The 15,670-nt window shown below is 39.3% G+C and overlaps 2 protein-coding genes across 2 annotated transcripts; both read right to left on the bottom strand.

Moving 5' to 3' along the window:
• Positions 1-3,250: 3,250 nt before the first annotated feature.
• On the bottom strand, positions 3,251-5,975 carry LOC145469806 (melatonin receptor type 1B-B-like). The gene has a single exon (XM_081453622.1). It carries the CDS (start codon positions 5,689-5,691, stop codon positions 4,546-4,548), a length of 1,146 nt encoding a protein of 381 aa, XP_081309748.1. The 5' UTR covers positions 5,692-5,975; the 3' UTR covers positions 3,251-4,545.
• A 1,731-nt stretch (positions 5,976-7,706) lies between these two features.
• Positions 7,707-15,140, bottom strand: LOC145479447 (uncharacterized). Its single transcript, XM_081457816.1, has 5 exons — positions 14,554-15,140; positions 13,173-13,304; positions 11,386-11,602; positions 10,356-10,496; positions 7,707-9,526 (listed from the first exon to the last, which is right to left on the bottom strand). Exons 2-5 carry the CDS (start codon positions 13,240-13,242, stop codon positions 8,041-8,043), a joined length of 1,914 nt encoding a protein of 637 aa, XP_081313942.1. The 5' UTR covers positions 13,243-13,304; positions 14,554-15,140; the 3' UTR covers positions 7,707-8,040.
• Between the last annotated feature and the right edge of the window lie 530 nt (positions 15,141-15,670).

Below are 15,670 nucleotides of genomic sequence, written 5' to 3'. Positions count from 1 at the left end.
TTGGTGTAGCAGAAACAACAGACTAAAAGAGTCATGTGTCGACTTCTTGCAAAAATGTAAAAAGCGAAAGTTAAATTCACGACATTAACTGGTATTAAACGTCGGATGTTCATGCAAGTTTATATCCTAACGGGGGTACGGGGGAACCTCCTCTTCTTCTATGGTTTTCGTTTCAATAATGAAGTCAACACTTTGCATTTGCATTTTCTTTAAGATTTTTTTATAAGATCATCTATGTCGTCACAAGGCGTTATTCAGTTCGCCATCTTGGATTTCACTTTTCTAGAAATTAGAAAATAGTCACAACCAGGAGCTTATGCCACAACTGTTGGATAATTAAGTAAAAACCAAATGATTGCACTCCTTTTCCATTGTAGCTCACGAAAACTGGAAAAGTTACGCTTAGAACGATGAGTTGTGCCGGCAAAAAGGACAAAATTTGGCTCCTTTATTTGTTTCCTTGAAAGCACTTGTAGTATGACCTTGAAAACGATAGCAGTTTAAGCAAAAAGCAAGGTGAAATGGTTAGCAAGCCTGGTAAAATTCTTTACTATGTTTTAGTTCGGTTTGTTTCCCTTGACTACACACGAAACACAGTAGGTTTTGACATGTGTCCGGAGGACTAACAATAGAAGTGCTCTGGTTACGTAACAGTGGCGTAATCTAACTAAAAGTTTGGGAACTTAAAACAAAGTGATTGTGCACGGTCTTGGACTTTCCAACATATATTAACTTTGAAGGCTTTGCTTAGAAGCTGGTTGGGTTAAGTAACTATGGCGGCGGGTGTAGAAATTCATTTTAAATGTTTTTAGTTGAGTTGGCGCGGTAACAGATCAGGTAGTGAGCAAAATTTGCTATTGGCATTTGTAAATATTTGGTTACATTAATATGCTTGGATTTATGAAAACGCCGTCAGAAATGGTGCAAAACGTTTCCTTCTGATCTCCCAGCTGGGGACCAGGGTTTATGTTCAGAGGGATTCCAGCGTAGAAGCCAAGTCCCTGGCTACCGGCAGGTACCAGCTCCCCCTGAACTGGCCAAAAAAGGTTCATTTTCTACGCAGAATATCTTAGTGCGGCCTTATGCCCCTTGGGGGCTACAAGGAATGATGATGATGATGATGATGATGATGATGATGATGGTGGTGGTGGTGGTGGTGATGGTGATGGTGATGATGGTGGTGGTGATGGTGATGGTGGTGGTGGTGGTGGTGGTGGTGGTGGTGGTGATGGTGGTGGTGGTGGTGGTGGTGATGGTGGTGGTGGTGGTGGTGGTGATGGTGGTGGTGGTGGTGGTGATGGTGGTGGTGATGGTGATGGTGGTGGTGGTGGTGATGGTGATGGTGATGGTGGTGATGGTGGTGGTGATGGTGATGGTGGTGGTGGTGGTGGTGGTGGTGATGGTGGTGGTGGTGATGGTGGTGGTGATGGTGATGGTGGTGGTGATGGTGATGGTGGTGGTGGTGGTGGTGGTGATGGTGATGGTGATGGTGGTGATGGTGGTGGTGATGGTGATGGTGGTGGTGGTGGTGATGGTGATGGTGGTGGTGGTGGTGGTGGTGATGGTGATGATGGTGGTGGTGGTGGTGATGGTGATGGTGATGGTGGTGGTGATGGTGATGGTGGTGGTGGTGATGGTGATGGTGATGGTGGTGGTGGTGGTGGTGATGATGGTGGTAGTGGCGGTGGTGGTGGTGGTGATGGTGGTGGTGATGGTGGTGGTGGTGGTGATGGTGATGGTGATGGTGATGGTGATGGTGATGATGGTGGTGGTGATGGTGGTGGTGATGGTGATGGTGGTGGTGGTGGTGGTGATGGTGGTGGTGGTGGTGGTAGTGATGGTGGTGGTGATGGTGATGGTGGTGGTGGTGGTGGTGGTGATGGTGATGGTGATGGTGGTGATGGTGGTGGTGATGGTGATGGTGGTGGTGGTGGTGGTGGTGATGGTGGTGGTGATGGTGATGGTGGTGGTGATGGTAATGGTGGTGGTGGTGGTGGTGGTGGTGGTGATGGTGATGGTGATGGTGGTGATGGTGGTGGTGATGGTGATGGTGGTGGTGGTGGTGGTGATGGTGGTGGTGATGGTGATGGTGATGGTGGTGGTGGTGGTGATGGTGATGGTGATGGTGGTGGTGATGGTGGTGGTGGTGATGATGGTGGTAGTGGTGGTGGTGGTGATGATGATGATGATGATGATGATAGCTTAACTGAATGTCGAATGGGTAAGATTAGGGAACAACAGTTAGCGAACCACTCACAAGCAAGGTTGGGGTGCATGCTCTCAAGTGACTGTATGGAAAAAACTGTGAATTTTCCGGAAAGGTTGAATTGCAAGTATGTACGTTGTCTTGAGAGACGGTTGAAATTGAGACGGTTGTAAGCATCTGTTTAAAATCGCCACATGATTGTCGCAAGAACAGCCTGAAAAGTATTCCTTATAATCACCTTCCAATTAAAGCGTAACTGAATGATACAATTTTTTGATGCCAAATTTGTTAACATATTTAACAATTATGCACCAATGTTCCCTGAGCCTGAGGCGAATAATTGTTTTAATATAATTTTCAGAGGTGAACATCAAGGACTACAAAATAACGGCTAAAACATAAAAACACAGGCGCAACCGTTCGTGTGCATACAAGTACGCAGCTGTAGTTTTAATAATAAGCTTACATGTACATCGATTGCGAATCAATTTACTCATCGAGTTCGGCAGTAAAACAAACGAGCGAAACACTACACGAAAAGTAAATTCATTCGCTACCTTTGTTTTAGATCGTTGTTGACTTCATTCACAGTTGTCATCATCGCCTAAAAATGAGTAACTTCAGTTTGAAGAAAAATATCTGACCTGCTGGTGATCGACGCAACCACTGCGTTTACGATTCTTGTAAAGATTTTTGGTCCAAGAGGGACAGCAGTCATTTTGAAAATTCCCCATCCTTTAAAATATCCTGGACTTGGAGTGATGTCTTTCGAATAAATGAAAACTACATTCCCCAACTGTCCGCCATGTTTACTTGCCGAGATGGAAGTAACCAAGCTTTAGCGGGGTGAATATAGCTTCATATGACCAGTCAGAATGTCCAATTCTTATATTCACCTCTGGAAATTATACTATGTCTTTTATTCTCGTATATTCTTTACATAATAATATAATGTAATTTGCATAGCTTACCCATATTACTCACCCATGCAATATCTTATGACTACTTGACCTGAGTCAGAAAGTGTCCTTTGAATGAATTTGAATATAATTTAGTTACACTACAAAACGAATCATTGATCACATCGGTCCTCCTTCATTTTGATCGCGTTCAAAGTTGGGATATTTAAAAGGTGACATTTTCCATTCGAATAGATAGGGAAATTTTGTTACCGTGGCCGTTAGAAAAACTAAATAACAACCGTTCGTTACTCATGAAAATCTTGCTGGAGGTGTTTAATTTGAGGAATATAAAAAAGAAACGTGCTAATGACTCCAAAGTTTTTGTTTTTCTTGCGCTTGTGCTTATGCTTATGCCTATGCCAAGTGAAAACGAGCTACTGTAAGCACAAGCATAAGTCCCTAAGGATATAAGTCCGCCATCTTGTTTTACTGTTTCGAGGACGCCGTATGGAATCGAAAATAAGGCAATTATCCATGCTGCGCAAGCCTACATGCTTGTGGGGTCCTCACTACTGTTATGCATGTGCTTATGCTTATGTCGTGGTGAAAACCTGGCTTTAAATGTTATTGATAATAAATTGCAGCCTATGTGACCCTAGCGATATTTAATGTTAATGTTGTCTTTCCTTATTTCTAAAGCTTTGTTCAACCTTGTACGTGCTTAGTAAATCAAATATTTGATCACTTAACTCCTCTTCTCAAGAATTTGCACCATAAGACAAGTACATCAACATCAACCATTGCCAAGTAACAAAAAAGCAACAGCTGAAAATTGAAAAATTTCTGGAATATTTACATAAAGTAAAAATCTACGCAGGTGAATTGTCTCTCATATATTCTCACGAAAAGCCGTACATAGAAACAGTCGAATCTGTACGGTTTGCTTTTATGAGGCTTTAAACAAATGTCAGACGTTCAGCAAATCGACTTATCGGCGTCTGATTAGACCATTCTATCTCAGATTATGGCCTTAGCTATTGAAATCTCGTTATCATTAATCAACCTTTCTTATTCTTGACATCTCCTTACTATTACTTATTCATAGGGAAAACTCCGCGTCTTTCAATTTTACTGATCTGTATCAGAAGTTGACTAGTTAGCTGACAAATAATTTCTTTCACGCATTTAAAATTCAACATATGCACACTTGGGAAACGGTTTCAGTTTGAAAACATCAGATTGTCTGTCTGAAATGTCAAAACACAGTCGAGCATCCGTGTCATGTCGTCTCTATCGTAGGATATAGCTACATGGAATGTTTAAGATATGTTCAGATCGATTCTGCCAATAGCTCCAAAACTTGTAATAGTTTTGTTCTCCGTTTACGGCTGGCTGATATTGAATGAAAAGGATTGAATTCTATAGATTCACTTTATCTCAGTGGTCAATCTGAGTACTTTCAGTGGATCTGAGCGCAGGAAAGGTATTTGTTTCATCGCTCGCTGATTCAGCGATCAAAATCCTTGATACTCGAAGCATCTCTGTGGCTTGAGCCGCATTCATCTGACAAGCCATCACGGAACTTGGTTGAAACGTGTCAAGAACAGAAACCCTATTAGTATTTACGCGTGGGCAATGACACTGCGTGACCAGACGAACAAGTTCGCTTCTGAAAGCTTGGTTCCTTACTCCATACACAATCGGATTGCACATACTGTTCGCGTAGCCTAGCAACAACGTGCTGATGTCAATTGTCCTTGGCAGTGGGTGTGGATAGTACACGTCAAAAAACATTGTCATGGCAAATGGCGCCCAACAAGCCATGAAACAAGCGACGACAATCAGCAAAGTGTTCGTTATTTTTACTTCTTCTTGAGTCATTCTGAAACGTCTTTTATTTCTCTCAAAAAAATAACTCTCACTTTCTCGTCTTGTTTGTATTTTCTGTTGCGTAATTACACTATCCTTGTGCTGATTAACGCGCCGCTTGGCTTCCCTTGTGAATCGTAGGATATTGAAGTACGATAAAGACATCACAGTTAGAGGTCCGAAAAAACATATCGTTAACATGAAATACATGTAATACACATCAGAAGGCCAGAATACAAAACAGTACGATTTGCCAGTTATATAACGATATTCAGCCCAGCCAAAGAGCGGAGGGATGGATAATAACAAAGATATCAACCACACAATTCCCGTAAACAGCACCGATCTTCTAGGTGTAAAGATAGAAGGGTACGTTTTCCACTGCACCACGTAATAATATCTGTTGATTGCTATCATAGCAAGTGACATTACGGATGAAACAAACGAGAGCATCGTGGTGAATCCAAGAAGAACACAAGCAAATTCTCCAAATATCCAGCGCTGTTTGACAATGGTGACCACTGTTATCGGCATGTTTAACACGGACACGAGCAAATCAGCGAAGGCAAGGTTGAGAAGAAAACCATTCGAGATAGTGCGAAGGGCTTTTCTTCTTGTAAAAACAAAAAATAAACTGATGTTTCCAAGAACGGAAACTGTGCAAATGAAAACAAGGATGGCTGCTTCGATGATGGTGGTTGCTGTTGGGGTCATTTTGAGACAGAGACCAAATCCCCTCAAACGAATGGATGAATTTACTTTGTTTATTATTGAAAGTGTGGTATTTTAATAATACGAGGTAAAGTTTACTCAGATGGATTTAATTAATATTCTTTGTCTCATCCACTGAGGTTTGCCGTTTTCCATATTTTAACAGATAATCGATAATTAAGATAATTGTCTGGTATGTCTTAAATAAATCTTTAATAGCATTAGGGACAGATTTTGTCGAGAAATTTCTAAGGCTTTATTGTGTTTTTTTCTGACAGTGTTGGCTGGGTTTGCTGTTAGGATATGCACGAGTTGATAATGAGATTTGATCCAACATCATGTTCAAGGTGTACTTACTGACTTAGTGTTTTTCGCCTTCGTTAATCTCCCTATATATATATAGTGTTACGTCTTAAAACGTGCACTGAAATGATGATATAAACAATGCCTGGATATTTGCACAATTGTAGTATTTTCATTACGATGTAATATTTACCGAGCACTTTCCACCAATTTTAATTCAAGAACTGATATCTTTGACAGAGGATTTTGTGAAGCCGACTGAAGAAAAGGGTTTACAAATAGTATCGACTCTATATGTGGTATAAAATGGGAAACTTTAATGAGGTTAGTATATATAATCCGGTGGCGAGATTAGTTTGTTTTTAGCGAAATTCAAATTAATTCGGGGAGGTGAAGCTCATGTAAACAATATATTAAATGGATTCGTGAATATTTAGCACCACAACTTGCTAATTCAATTTATGTCAACAATTATTGCTTCTTTAATTTCGTTTCTTTTGTTATTATTTTATAGGGTCTCGCTAAATAGCAGACGCGCATTAGACCTTACAAAGACAGAAATTACGCTGCCCACCAGCTGTTAATCCTATTCAAGTGTTGTTATTCAACCATCACCTTAGATTTTTACAGTTATTAGTTTTTCCAGTTGTTATCCTAATTCGCGCTGCCATAACTGAAGTTGCGGTTAGGCCTGTCTAAATCGCACGTTCTTGCCATGATTGGTTTAAGATTGTTGCAGCTGCCAACAAACAAACGAGCGTAGATTAATTAAACTCATCGAAAAAGCGAGAAGATACGGCAGCTTTTTCCTTGATCAGAAAACCAACATTGGACGAAATACTTATTTTGTGTAGAAGCCTGATGTCGACGTCAAGTAATTCCTGTAACGTTTCATTCTTTTTATACATGCAGAATGCACGTATCATGTTAAGTTACGATTTCTGACTACAGGTTTTTCTCTTCAAACCATGGGAGTACAAATTCTTTGAGAAGTTTCGCTTTCATGTAATAATTCATACGTTGGTCTTTCTCCGTGGATTCGACCGGCTGAGGTTAGAAACAAAATCCAAAAGAATGACCGCGCGTGTTTTCTTGCAATTACATTTTATCAACTAGATTCTTCACTCTTTCTAGTTATGTTTTTCAGTTAGATGTATGCTTAATTTTAGAGAATATATCAAGTTAAGTCAAGTCGAAGTCTCATACAACGTGTGGAAACGTTTCCGACTTTAGGTCATGTTTCTCAAAATAGTGGAGGAAACACGGAGCTGGTTTATTAAGACCGGCTGGAATCTTTTCCCTTTAATTTCTACCTTTTTAACAGTGCTGAAAGGTTAACCCTAAAATTGTCAAAGACAAATCAATCTCTATTTTGCAAAATCGATCCGGTTAGCTGTGAGGAAACTAGATAGGGAATTGACCTTTGACCACTTATATACATTCTTATATTACTTTCGATTTTTTTGAAAATAATTTTTATTGTACGGATTGCTTGAATACTTTGAAGGAACACAGGACCGTGACTGGAATGTTAAAAATAAGATTTATCTCCTGAAAGAACTATACTGGTGCTTTTTCCAACTAAAAAATTGCAAAATTAAAACAAGAGATATACGTTGAAAATAACTCTATATTTGTTTATATCTGGTACCAAGTACATTTTTTTATTTCCGTCCAATATAGACAAATTAAAAATTTACGAGAAAGTGTTTCTAATCAAGGCCCTCAGGGTTTTCAAAATTTTCAGTCAGCTTCAGTTAATAAATTAAATTATAGACTAAAAAAAATTATTGTTGTTAAATTTTAATTTGCTTCAAAATATACACATGCATTAGAAGGGACTAGAAAATTCTAAGGTCTTAAAGTATCATTTGCTTTTAGCACACAGGAAGCGGTGTTTTTGAAATATAAATTTAAGCTAGTTGCGGGGGGGATGTTTTTTCTTCAAAATTGGTACAACACAATAGGCTTATTTTACAATCCGATTTCCTTTAATTCTTCAATGATATTAGCTTCATCTTCGGGATTTTCAAAAGAAAAATTCTAATTTTAGTTTTTGAATGTTGTAGAAGGAACAATGGTGGTATTACTTGACTTAATTGGTTCTTCGCTTTGATACGAACCGTTCGGTATGCTCTGGGGCAGTAGATCAAAATATTCTGTTATACTGTCATTTCCTGTTTTAATTTGCCGAATAGAATATTTAAAGTTGGAAACATTCGCTGAAGAATCCATTTTTTGAGCTACATTTTGCTGAACTTTCATGTCTTCCAGAACTGTCGAGTTTTCTTTCTTTTTGTTAATGGAGGCCTCGTAAGTTGAGTTAATGTTTCTGGTTTCTCGAAGAGATCTGTATTTTTCCTGGAGGTTCGAAGGCAACAGCCTTATTAAAGTGTCTCTTTTAATTGGGAAATAAAACAGCTTTTCTTTCTTTTGAGTTTTTTCTTGTGTCCTATTCTCTGCTCCATCTCCCACACCTCTTTGTCCTTCTGTTTGAGACGTTTTATTTAGATCGTCTTCAGATTCCACTCTAGGAGGTCCATCGTTGTTTGTTTGAAACACTGAACCTGCAGCCTTTGCAGAAAATTGATTAACTTGACCTTTGGCTGTTTGTGTTAACAACTGGGGACGCTCCCTCTTCGGAGAGACATTAAATTGGTTTCCTGCTTCCGATTGGTTAGTTGAAGAGATTTTGAACTGTGATTGGGTTGTAAGGTTGACGTCAACTCCAGGAGATGTGATCTGATTGGAGATCAGCTGTGGCCTTACATGAACGTCATTCTGGTTATGTTGCAGAGGTTGTAGAGTCAGAGAAGTAGCATTTCGTTGTGAGCTTGGTAGTACTCTATTGAAGTCTGGGCGTTGCCAGGTACTCGTGACAGGTTGTTCTTTCACTGGCGTCAGATTTCTTTCCACCTGATTGTTTTGCAGTGAGGATTTTCGTACAACGTTCTGTTGGGTCAAGCCTACGGAATTTGCTCCTACTTCTGAATTACGTAGCTGTTGATTGAAATTACCGTTTGCCACGTTGCTTCTTGTCTTCTCCTGAAGTGTTCCGTACGTAGCGGAATATCTTTCATGTATAGGTTGTGGCGTTTTTGGATAATATGAACTCCATGGCGTAGCATGCACAGGAGATACAAATCTGGAATCAACTCTAGCATTGGATTGAAGATTCTTCTGCCAATTTTGATATGCAGGATTTCTCCATGGAGTAGACGGAGTTGCAATAACGTGTTGGTGATTAATTGTAGTTGGTGATTCAATTAATGCTTCGCGCTGTTGACGTTGTTTTTCCATCATTTCTCGCTGAAAATTTTGTTCCTGTCGCACTAATTTCTGCTTTTCTATCACTTTTTGTCTCCTCTGCATTTGTTGTTGTATTAGCAGTTGTTTTTGTTTCTTTTGTTGTTGTTGTTGTTGTTGTAACTCTAACTGCCTTTGCTGTTCTAAAGCATTGTATCCAATAGACGGCTTCTGTTTATCATTATAAATCTGATGTGCCCTCTGAATGTAGTCAAAGAGATGAAGATATCTGGGAAATGAAGCAAAATAACGGTGAGTAAAGCATTAGAGAAAACCGCTTTGTAGTTGTCCATGGCATTTAGTCATTTAGTACAGAATTATTTTCTCCATAACTAAAATCTTTTCAAGATGGCCCAATTTCCATGATACATTGTCATCACAGGGAGATTTCTTTTACAGTCAAGGAGCTTATTCTGATGGTCGGATCTGTCATTCTTTCGTTGTTCTTCATTGCTCTTATTTGATGTGAGGTACAACGATAGTATAATGTTGAAGTTACATCACAATGCATGTTTTGGCAGCCAGGTTTTTTGTGTGGGAAGTACGCCAGTTACGTTTTAGAGTAACTTCATTACCGATTGAAGCACTCAGAGCCCGTGTTGTGTGGCCCCAAAGAGCATGGTTTTTAGCCGTTTTAGTCTGAAATAAGGCATCGATTTTTTTGCCGTTTTAGTTTTTAATAGGGTAACCATGGTTTGTGTGCATGTGTAAAATGGGGTTCAAAGGCACACTGAACCAATTGCGGCTCGTTACATCTGTACATTTAACGTTTTCTATTGAGTTTTTATAATATTTGGTCTCTCGACCTTCCTACTACCTATTAAAGCATATAAACATTGGTCAGAGATAGAAAACTGATTAGGTCTGAAATAGGGTATCGAATTTTTGGCCAGGTCTGAAATAGGATAAGGAAAATCGCAGATTTTGGTCTGAAATAGGGTAAGGGCTTCGCGACGGTGGGCCGCACACTCTCACCCAGTGTTTCTGGGATTATCCTCCAAGACTTAGAGTAACAGAGTATAGTAATTTAATCTAGAAACGACATCCGGGAGTATCACCTGGTGTTCGGGTGTTCAGTCAGTTGCGTCGGTTTCATTCGGCGATTACTAAGGAACATCCCTTGATGTGTTTGATGAATTTTCTGAGTTATTTGCGCCCTGCGAGTCGCCGCATCATCTTCCAGATTATCACCCTTACAGCTGGAAAAGAAAGACGCAAAAAAATTAAATAAATAAATAAATAAAATAATAATAATAATTAGCTCATTAAATTTCATCTTGACCATTGCGATCAATCTTTCATAGCTAAATTTATGATAAATTGTAACGATAACTGTAATATTAAAGTGAAATTTAATGTTGTTAATATTAAAGTGAAAAAAATGTTGAGAATATTAAAAATATAATTTCATCTGGTGTTTACTTGGCGTTGTTTTAAACAAAGTGGCACGAAAACCTGGTCACTTGCATTGCATGTACTTGACTATTGGTTGCAGATCGACTGACGTAAAAGTGCATGGAACGGAAGATGTACTTTTGACAAAACCTACCTAGAAATAAGTTCTTTTTTGGTTCCTTTGATTATAACCTATTAGAAGTAACATTTTTAACCATATGTTTTCGGTTTTGTATTTATTTGTGAGGAATTTTATAATTCTGAGAAAAAGAATAATTGCTAAAATCAAGCAAAGGTAACCAGTGAAATGCTGGTTGTCCTCTTACATAATCGCCTCTCAGTTTTCAATTGAAACTCGCATAAACAGTGATTTCATTTAATTCTAGCGATACTTCTATTTTTAAACTGTCATGTGATTCAAATTTTGTCTTATTGGCTGCAATGCAAGCATATGAAAACTGAAGCTTCGAGCAGAATAACAAACGGGCTATTACGTTATTGCCGGCAAGAAACCAAGGGCACTCCAGTTATATTTTCTATTTCCTTTATCCCTTTAAGACTTTTACTCCTCTGATTCGATTCGATTTTCGATTCAGGCGGATCCCTGAAATAATAAAAACATTCTGCTAGATCTTTCTAATCCAATGAAGAGGCGACTTTCGACCTGAACCTTATAGTAAAATTTACGGTTACCTTTCTTTTCTTACACAGTCAGGCCAGGGGATCTTTTCTCCTTCAGGGTATGTGAACCATTCTCCCGTTAGAGGCCCACACATGTATACCACTGCTGGCTTATCCTCAAACGTGAAACCCTCGTCACACTCCGGGGCGCAAAATAAGCGAAACAGGCTGTCGCATACAATGTGACCGTTCTTGGGATCCGGGTATCGCTTACATCTTTCAACCGACTCTGAAGTAAACAAAGACAGTTTAGTATCATGACAAACAATCATTTGATGCGAAAACTCTGTATGAGGATATCACCCAGACTGAGCTGCAGGTTTCATAACAATTCAGTGCCGCATTGAAAGTAAGTCAGTCAGCTCGCCGGTTAGCTATAATCAGCCAGTCAGTAAGTCAGTCAGTCGGTTAGCCAGTCAGTCAGACGGTCAGTCGGTCAGTCAGTCAGGCAGTCATTCAGTCATTCAGTCGGTCAGTCAGTCAGGTACTCATTCAGTCATTCAGTCATTCAGTCATTCAGTCATTCAGTCATTCAGTCATTCAGGCATTCAGGCATTCAGGCATTCAGTCATTCAGTCATTCAGTCATTCAGTCATTCAGTCATTCAGTCATTCAGTCATTCAGTCATTCAGTCATTCAGTCATTCAGTCATTCAGTCATTCAGTCATTCAGTCATTCAGTCATTCAGTCATTCAGTCATTCAGTCATTCAGTCATTCAGTCATTCAGTCATTCAGTCATTCATTCATTCATTTAGTCAGTCAGTCAGCCATTCATTCATTCATTCATTCATTCATTCAGTCAGTCAGTCCGTCACTCAGTCAGTCAGTCAGTCATTCAGTCATTCAGTCATTCAGTCATTCAGTCATTCAGTCATTCAGTCATTCAGTCATTCAGTCATTCAGTCATTCAGTCATTCAGTCATTCAGTCATTCAGTCATTCAGTCATTCAGTCATTCAGTCATTCAGTCATTCAGTCATTCAGTCATTCAGTCATTCAGTCATTCAGTCATTCAGTCATTCAGTCATTCAGTCATTCAGTCATTCAGTCATTCAGTCATTCAGTCATTCAGTCATTCATTCATTCATTTAGTCAGTCAGTCAGCCATTCATTCATTCATTCATTCATTCATTCATTCAGTCAGTCAGTCCGTCACTCAGTCAGTCAGTCAGTCATTCAGTCATTCAGTCATTCAGTCATTCAGTCATTCAGTCATTCAGTCATTCAGTCATTCAGTCATTCAGTCATTCAGTCATTCAGTCATTCAGGCATTCAGGCATTCAGTCATTCAGTCATTCAGTCATTCAGTCATTCAGTCATTCAGTCATTCAGTCATTCAGTCATTCAGTCATTCAGTCATTCAGTCATTCAGTCATTTAGTCATTCAGTCATTCACTCAGTCAGTCAGTCAGTCATTCAGTCATTCAGTCATTCTTTCAGTCAGTCAGTTAGTCAGTCAGTCATTCGGTTAGTCAGTCAGTTAGTCGATCAGTTTAGTCAGCCAATCCGAAGTAAGTAAGTAAAGCAGTCGTAAATATAGAAGTTAAAAACGAGTCTAAACCTGTCTTTTCAGAAGCTACCATGTAAAATTTTAAGGCCTCGCTTATGCGCTCAGTGGCGTCAAAAGAAGCTAAGAAGAAGAAGAAGATGATGATAATGTACAGTTTTTTGAATGAATTTTAAATGAATTTGCAGACAAAGGGAGTAAGAAATTTAACAATCTGGCAACATTGGCCGACACATTTTGTAACATGACAAATACATCGTAATAAAAACAGGTTTTTTTAAGAAATGCTTACCTGTTATTACCCACAATTTGGCACTCCAGAAAACAAACCACACCACGATCAAATCGACTATCAGCGCCATTTATCTTTTGGGAGTTACCCGCTTCCTTTCAGATCTTCAGATGTGATGGTATTCAGTCCGAGCTGTTTAATATATATTACAGAAAAACAGTTAATTAAAGTATGGTTAGGAAAATTTCCACTAAGGTGAGATAAACAACATTTGTCGATTAAAATTGCAACAGCAAAGGCACCCTACCGTGAGAATCTCCAGGGGTACGAAGAAAAGATGTTGCAGTTAACGAAGTGACCGTATTTTCCATGGACTAGATGTAATCACGGTTGTACATCAGCGTAGGCATGGTCCTATTGCTATATTTGAACGTGATTTTGAGTGATCTTAGACCATTAAAACAGAAGCTCGTGCCCAGGGTAACATTTACTGTAACTGAATTTGAATCTCGTTTTATAACCTGAGGTAATTCATCGCCGGGAAAAATACACGGCTGTTATTTAACAGAGACTCGTTTGATTTTCTGTAGATAACTATCCAATTTAGTCAAGGTATGGATATCCTTGCGCTACTTAACACTTATTTCCCGTTTAATAATTCTGGGTTGATCTGCACCACTTCAAAACCTCTTTTTTTTTCACTCGCTCCTTTTTACTTTACACCTCTTTTGTTCTTAGGGTTTGGTTTGTGTTTGGTTTCGCATGGTTTTGGCTTGGTTTGAGTTCTTTATCTATAGTTTCGCCAATGCTAAAGAAACTTGTAAAGGGTATATAGTTCGCCGCATAATTCTACGTGGTAAATTTCTGCCCTTTCGGAGAAAATAATTTATTATTTAATATAGGGTGGTTATGGACACTAGTTTATGAAGATTACAACGTAAGTCTAGCCATGAGATATCAGAAGGCCAGCCATGAGATATCAGAAGGCCTTAGAGGGTTTGGATTTTCAGATAGAAGTAGATATCTTGATTGATATCTGGTGCGAGCCAACCAGCGGTCCAGCAATCGTAACCTTTAGCCGAAGGCAGCTGTGTGCATAGAAACATCAGCGATAATTTGATCCCCTCATAAGTGAAACAATTAAGGTAGATTTGTAAATAAGGCGAGATGAACGTTTTAATTCAGTTGAAGTATTACTATGTGAACGATAGTCAATTTCCCTTTGCAAACTTGGATGTTTATGGTTTGTCACCCTAAGATATATTATCTTTCGGTTTTGATCTAATATTTATGCATTAACGCCCGTAGACTTTCAGTAATAGATAGGTTCAAGCGGCGTTCAAGATGAAACCAATGAATTGAACAAGGTTTCTCACTACAAAATAGTCTTCGGATGAACCGCTCGTTACCAGTTTTAGTCTATTTACGTGGTTGTGCTTACCTTTGAGAGTTCATTTGAATCGCAGTCGATGTCATCGTCGGAGCTTCCTTTGTTCTATACTGCGTCAATGAAAGTCTCTCTCTACTGTCTCAACCTCCAGCGCAAACAACTAGTTTCCATATTATTGGTCCTTTGAAAACTGCTGTTTTCTAAACCTCGAATGCGGGCATAGTTGAAGTGTAGACTAAAGATTTATCGAGCGCCGAACCGACAAAAATCTCAGTCTGGCAGCAGGCAATTACTCGCGCTGAATTCTACTCATCCTTGGGAGATTTAACCTGTTGTTTTCGTAACCGATAGTGTTTTTGATTCTCTCAACTCAGGCTATGGTAAATGTGTCGAGAATTGAAAGGAGAATTCAATTTTAATCACATTGTGTAAATCTTTGTTGTCTCCAGTCAACAGGTATGACCAGTTTTGCCATTATTATTGAACTTTCGCGCACCTGCGCACTGGTGCTCTTTTGTTTATTACGTTGTGTTTTCACGGTCGATTTCACCGACGACGATCGGGTCTGTATCAAGATCTTCACGAATGTACTGAAAATAAAACAGTCAATATGTTCCATGATCTGTTGTCAAGCTAGTTGATTTGTCCAGCGCCATGAAATCCATCGGTAGTTATGACGTCACATACCATCTGAATTTCTTTTACGGTCTATTTTTGTTAGAGATTTTGAAAACTACACCACACTACTTGGTGTTTACGCAGCGTGTTGTAAACCAAACACACTCGACTAAGTTTAGACAAAAGTACCTCAAAAAAGAAAGGCTGTCTCGAAAGATCAAAATTACATTGGCTCTTCAGTTCTACCTCAAGCGTACTGACTTTGCTTGCCTACATCTAATCTAGAAACCAGTTTCCCACGGCCGAGTGGATCAAACAGAGTCAAACATCGTCAAACAGAGTGAGATCTGATGAGCGTCAAACAGAGTGAGGGCTTGATACGAGACTAACTTGCATCCAGCTTTGTATCTAACCAAGCGGACTCTCTATTTTCAAAACATAAATCTGTTTCTGATGAATCAATGATGTCTCTTTGCTGAATTTGCTGGCCGACAAATATGGGTTCACCTTATGAATTAGCCAGTGTAGCGCCGCGAAAACGAGCAGCGAG

The sequence above is a fragment of the Orbicella franksi genome, chromosome 2 (genome assembly GCF_964199315.1).
Source record: "Orbicella franksi chromosome 2, jaOrbFran1.1, whole genome shotgun sequence".
Classification (NCBI taxonomy): Eukaryota; Metazoa; Cnidaria; class Anthozoa; order Scleractinia; family Merulinidae; genus Orbicella; species Orbicella franksi.
This window is presented reverse-complemented; position numbering and strand designations above follow the sequence as displayed.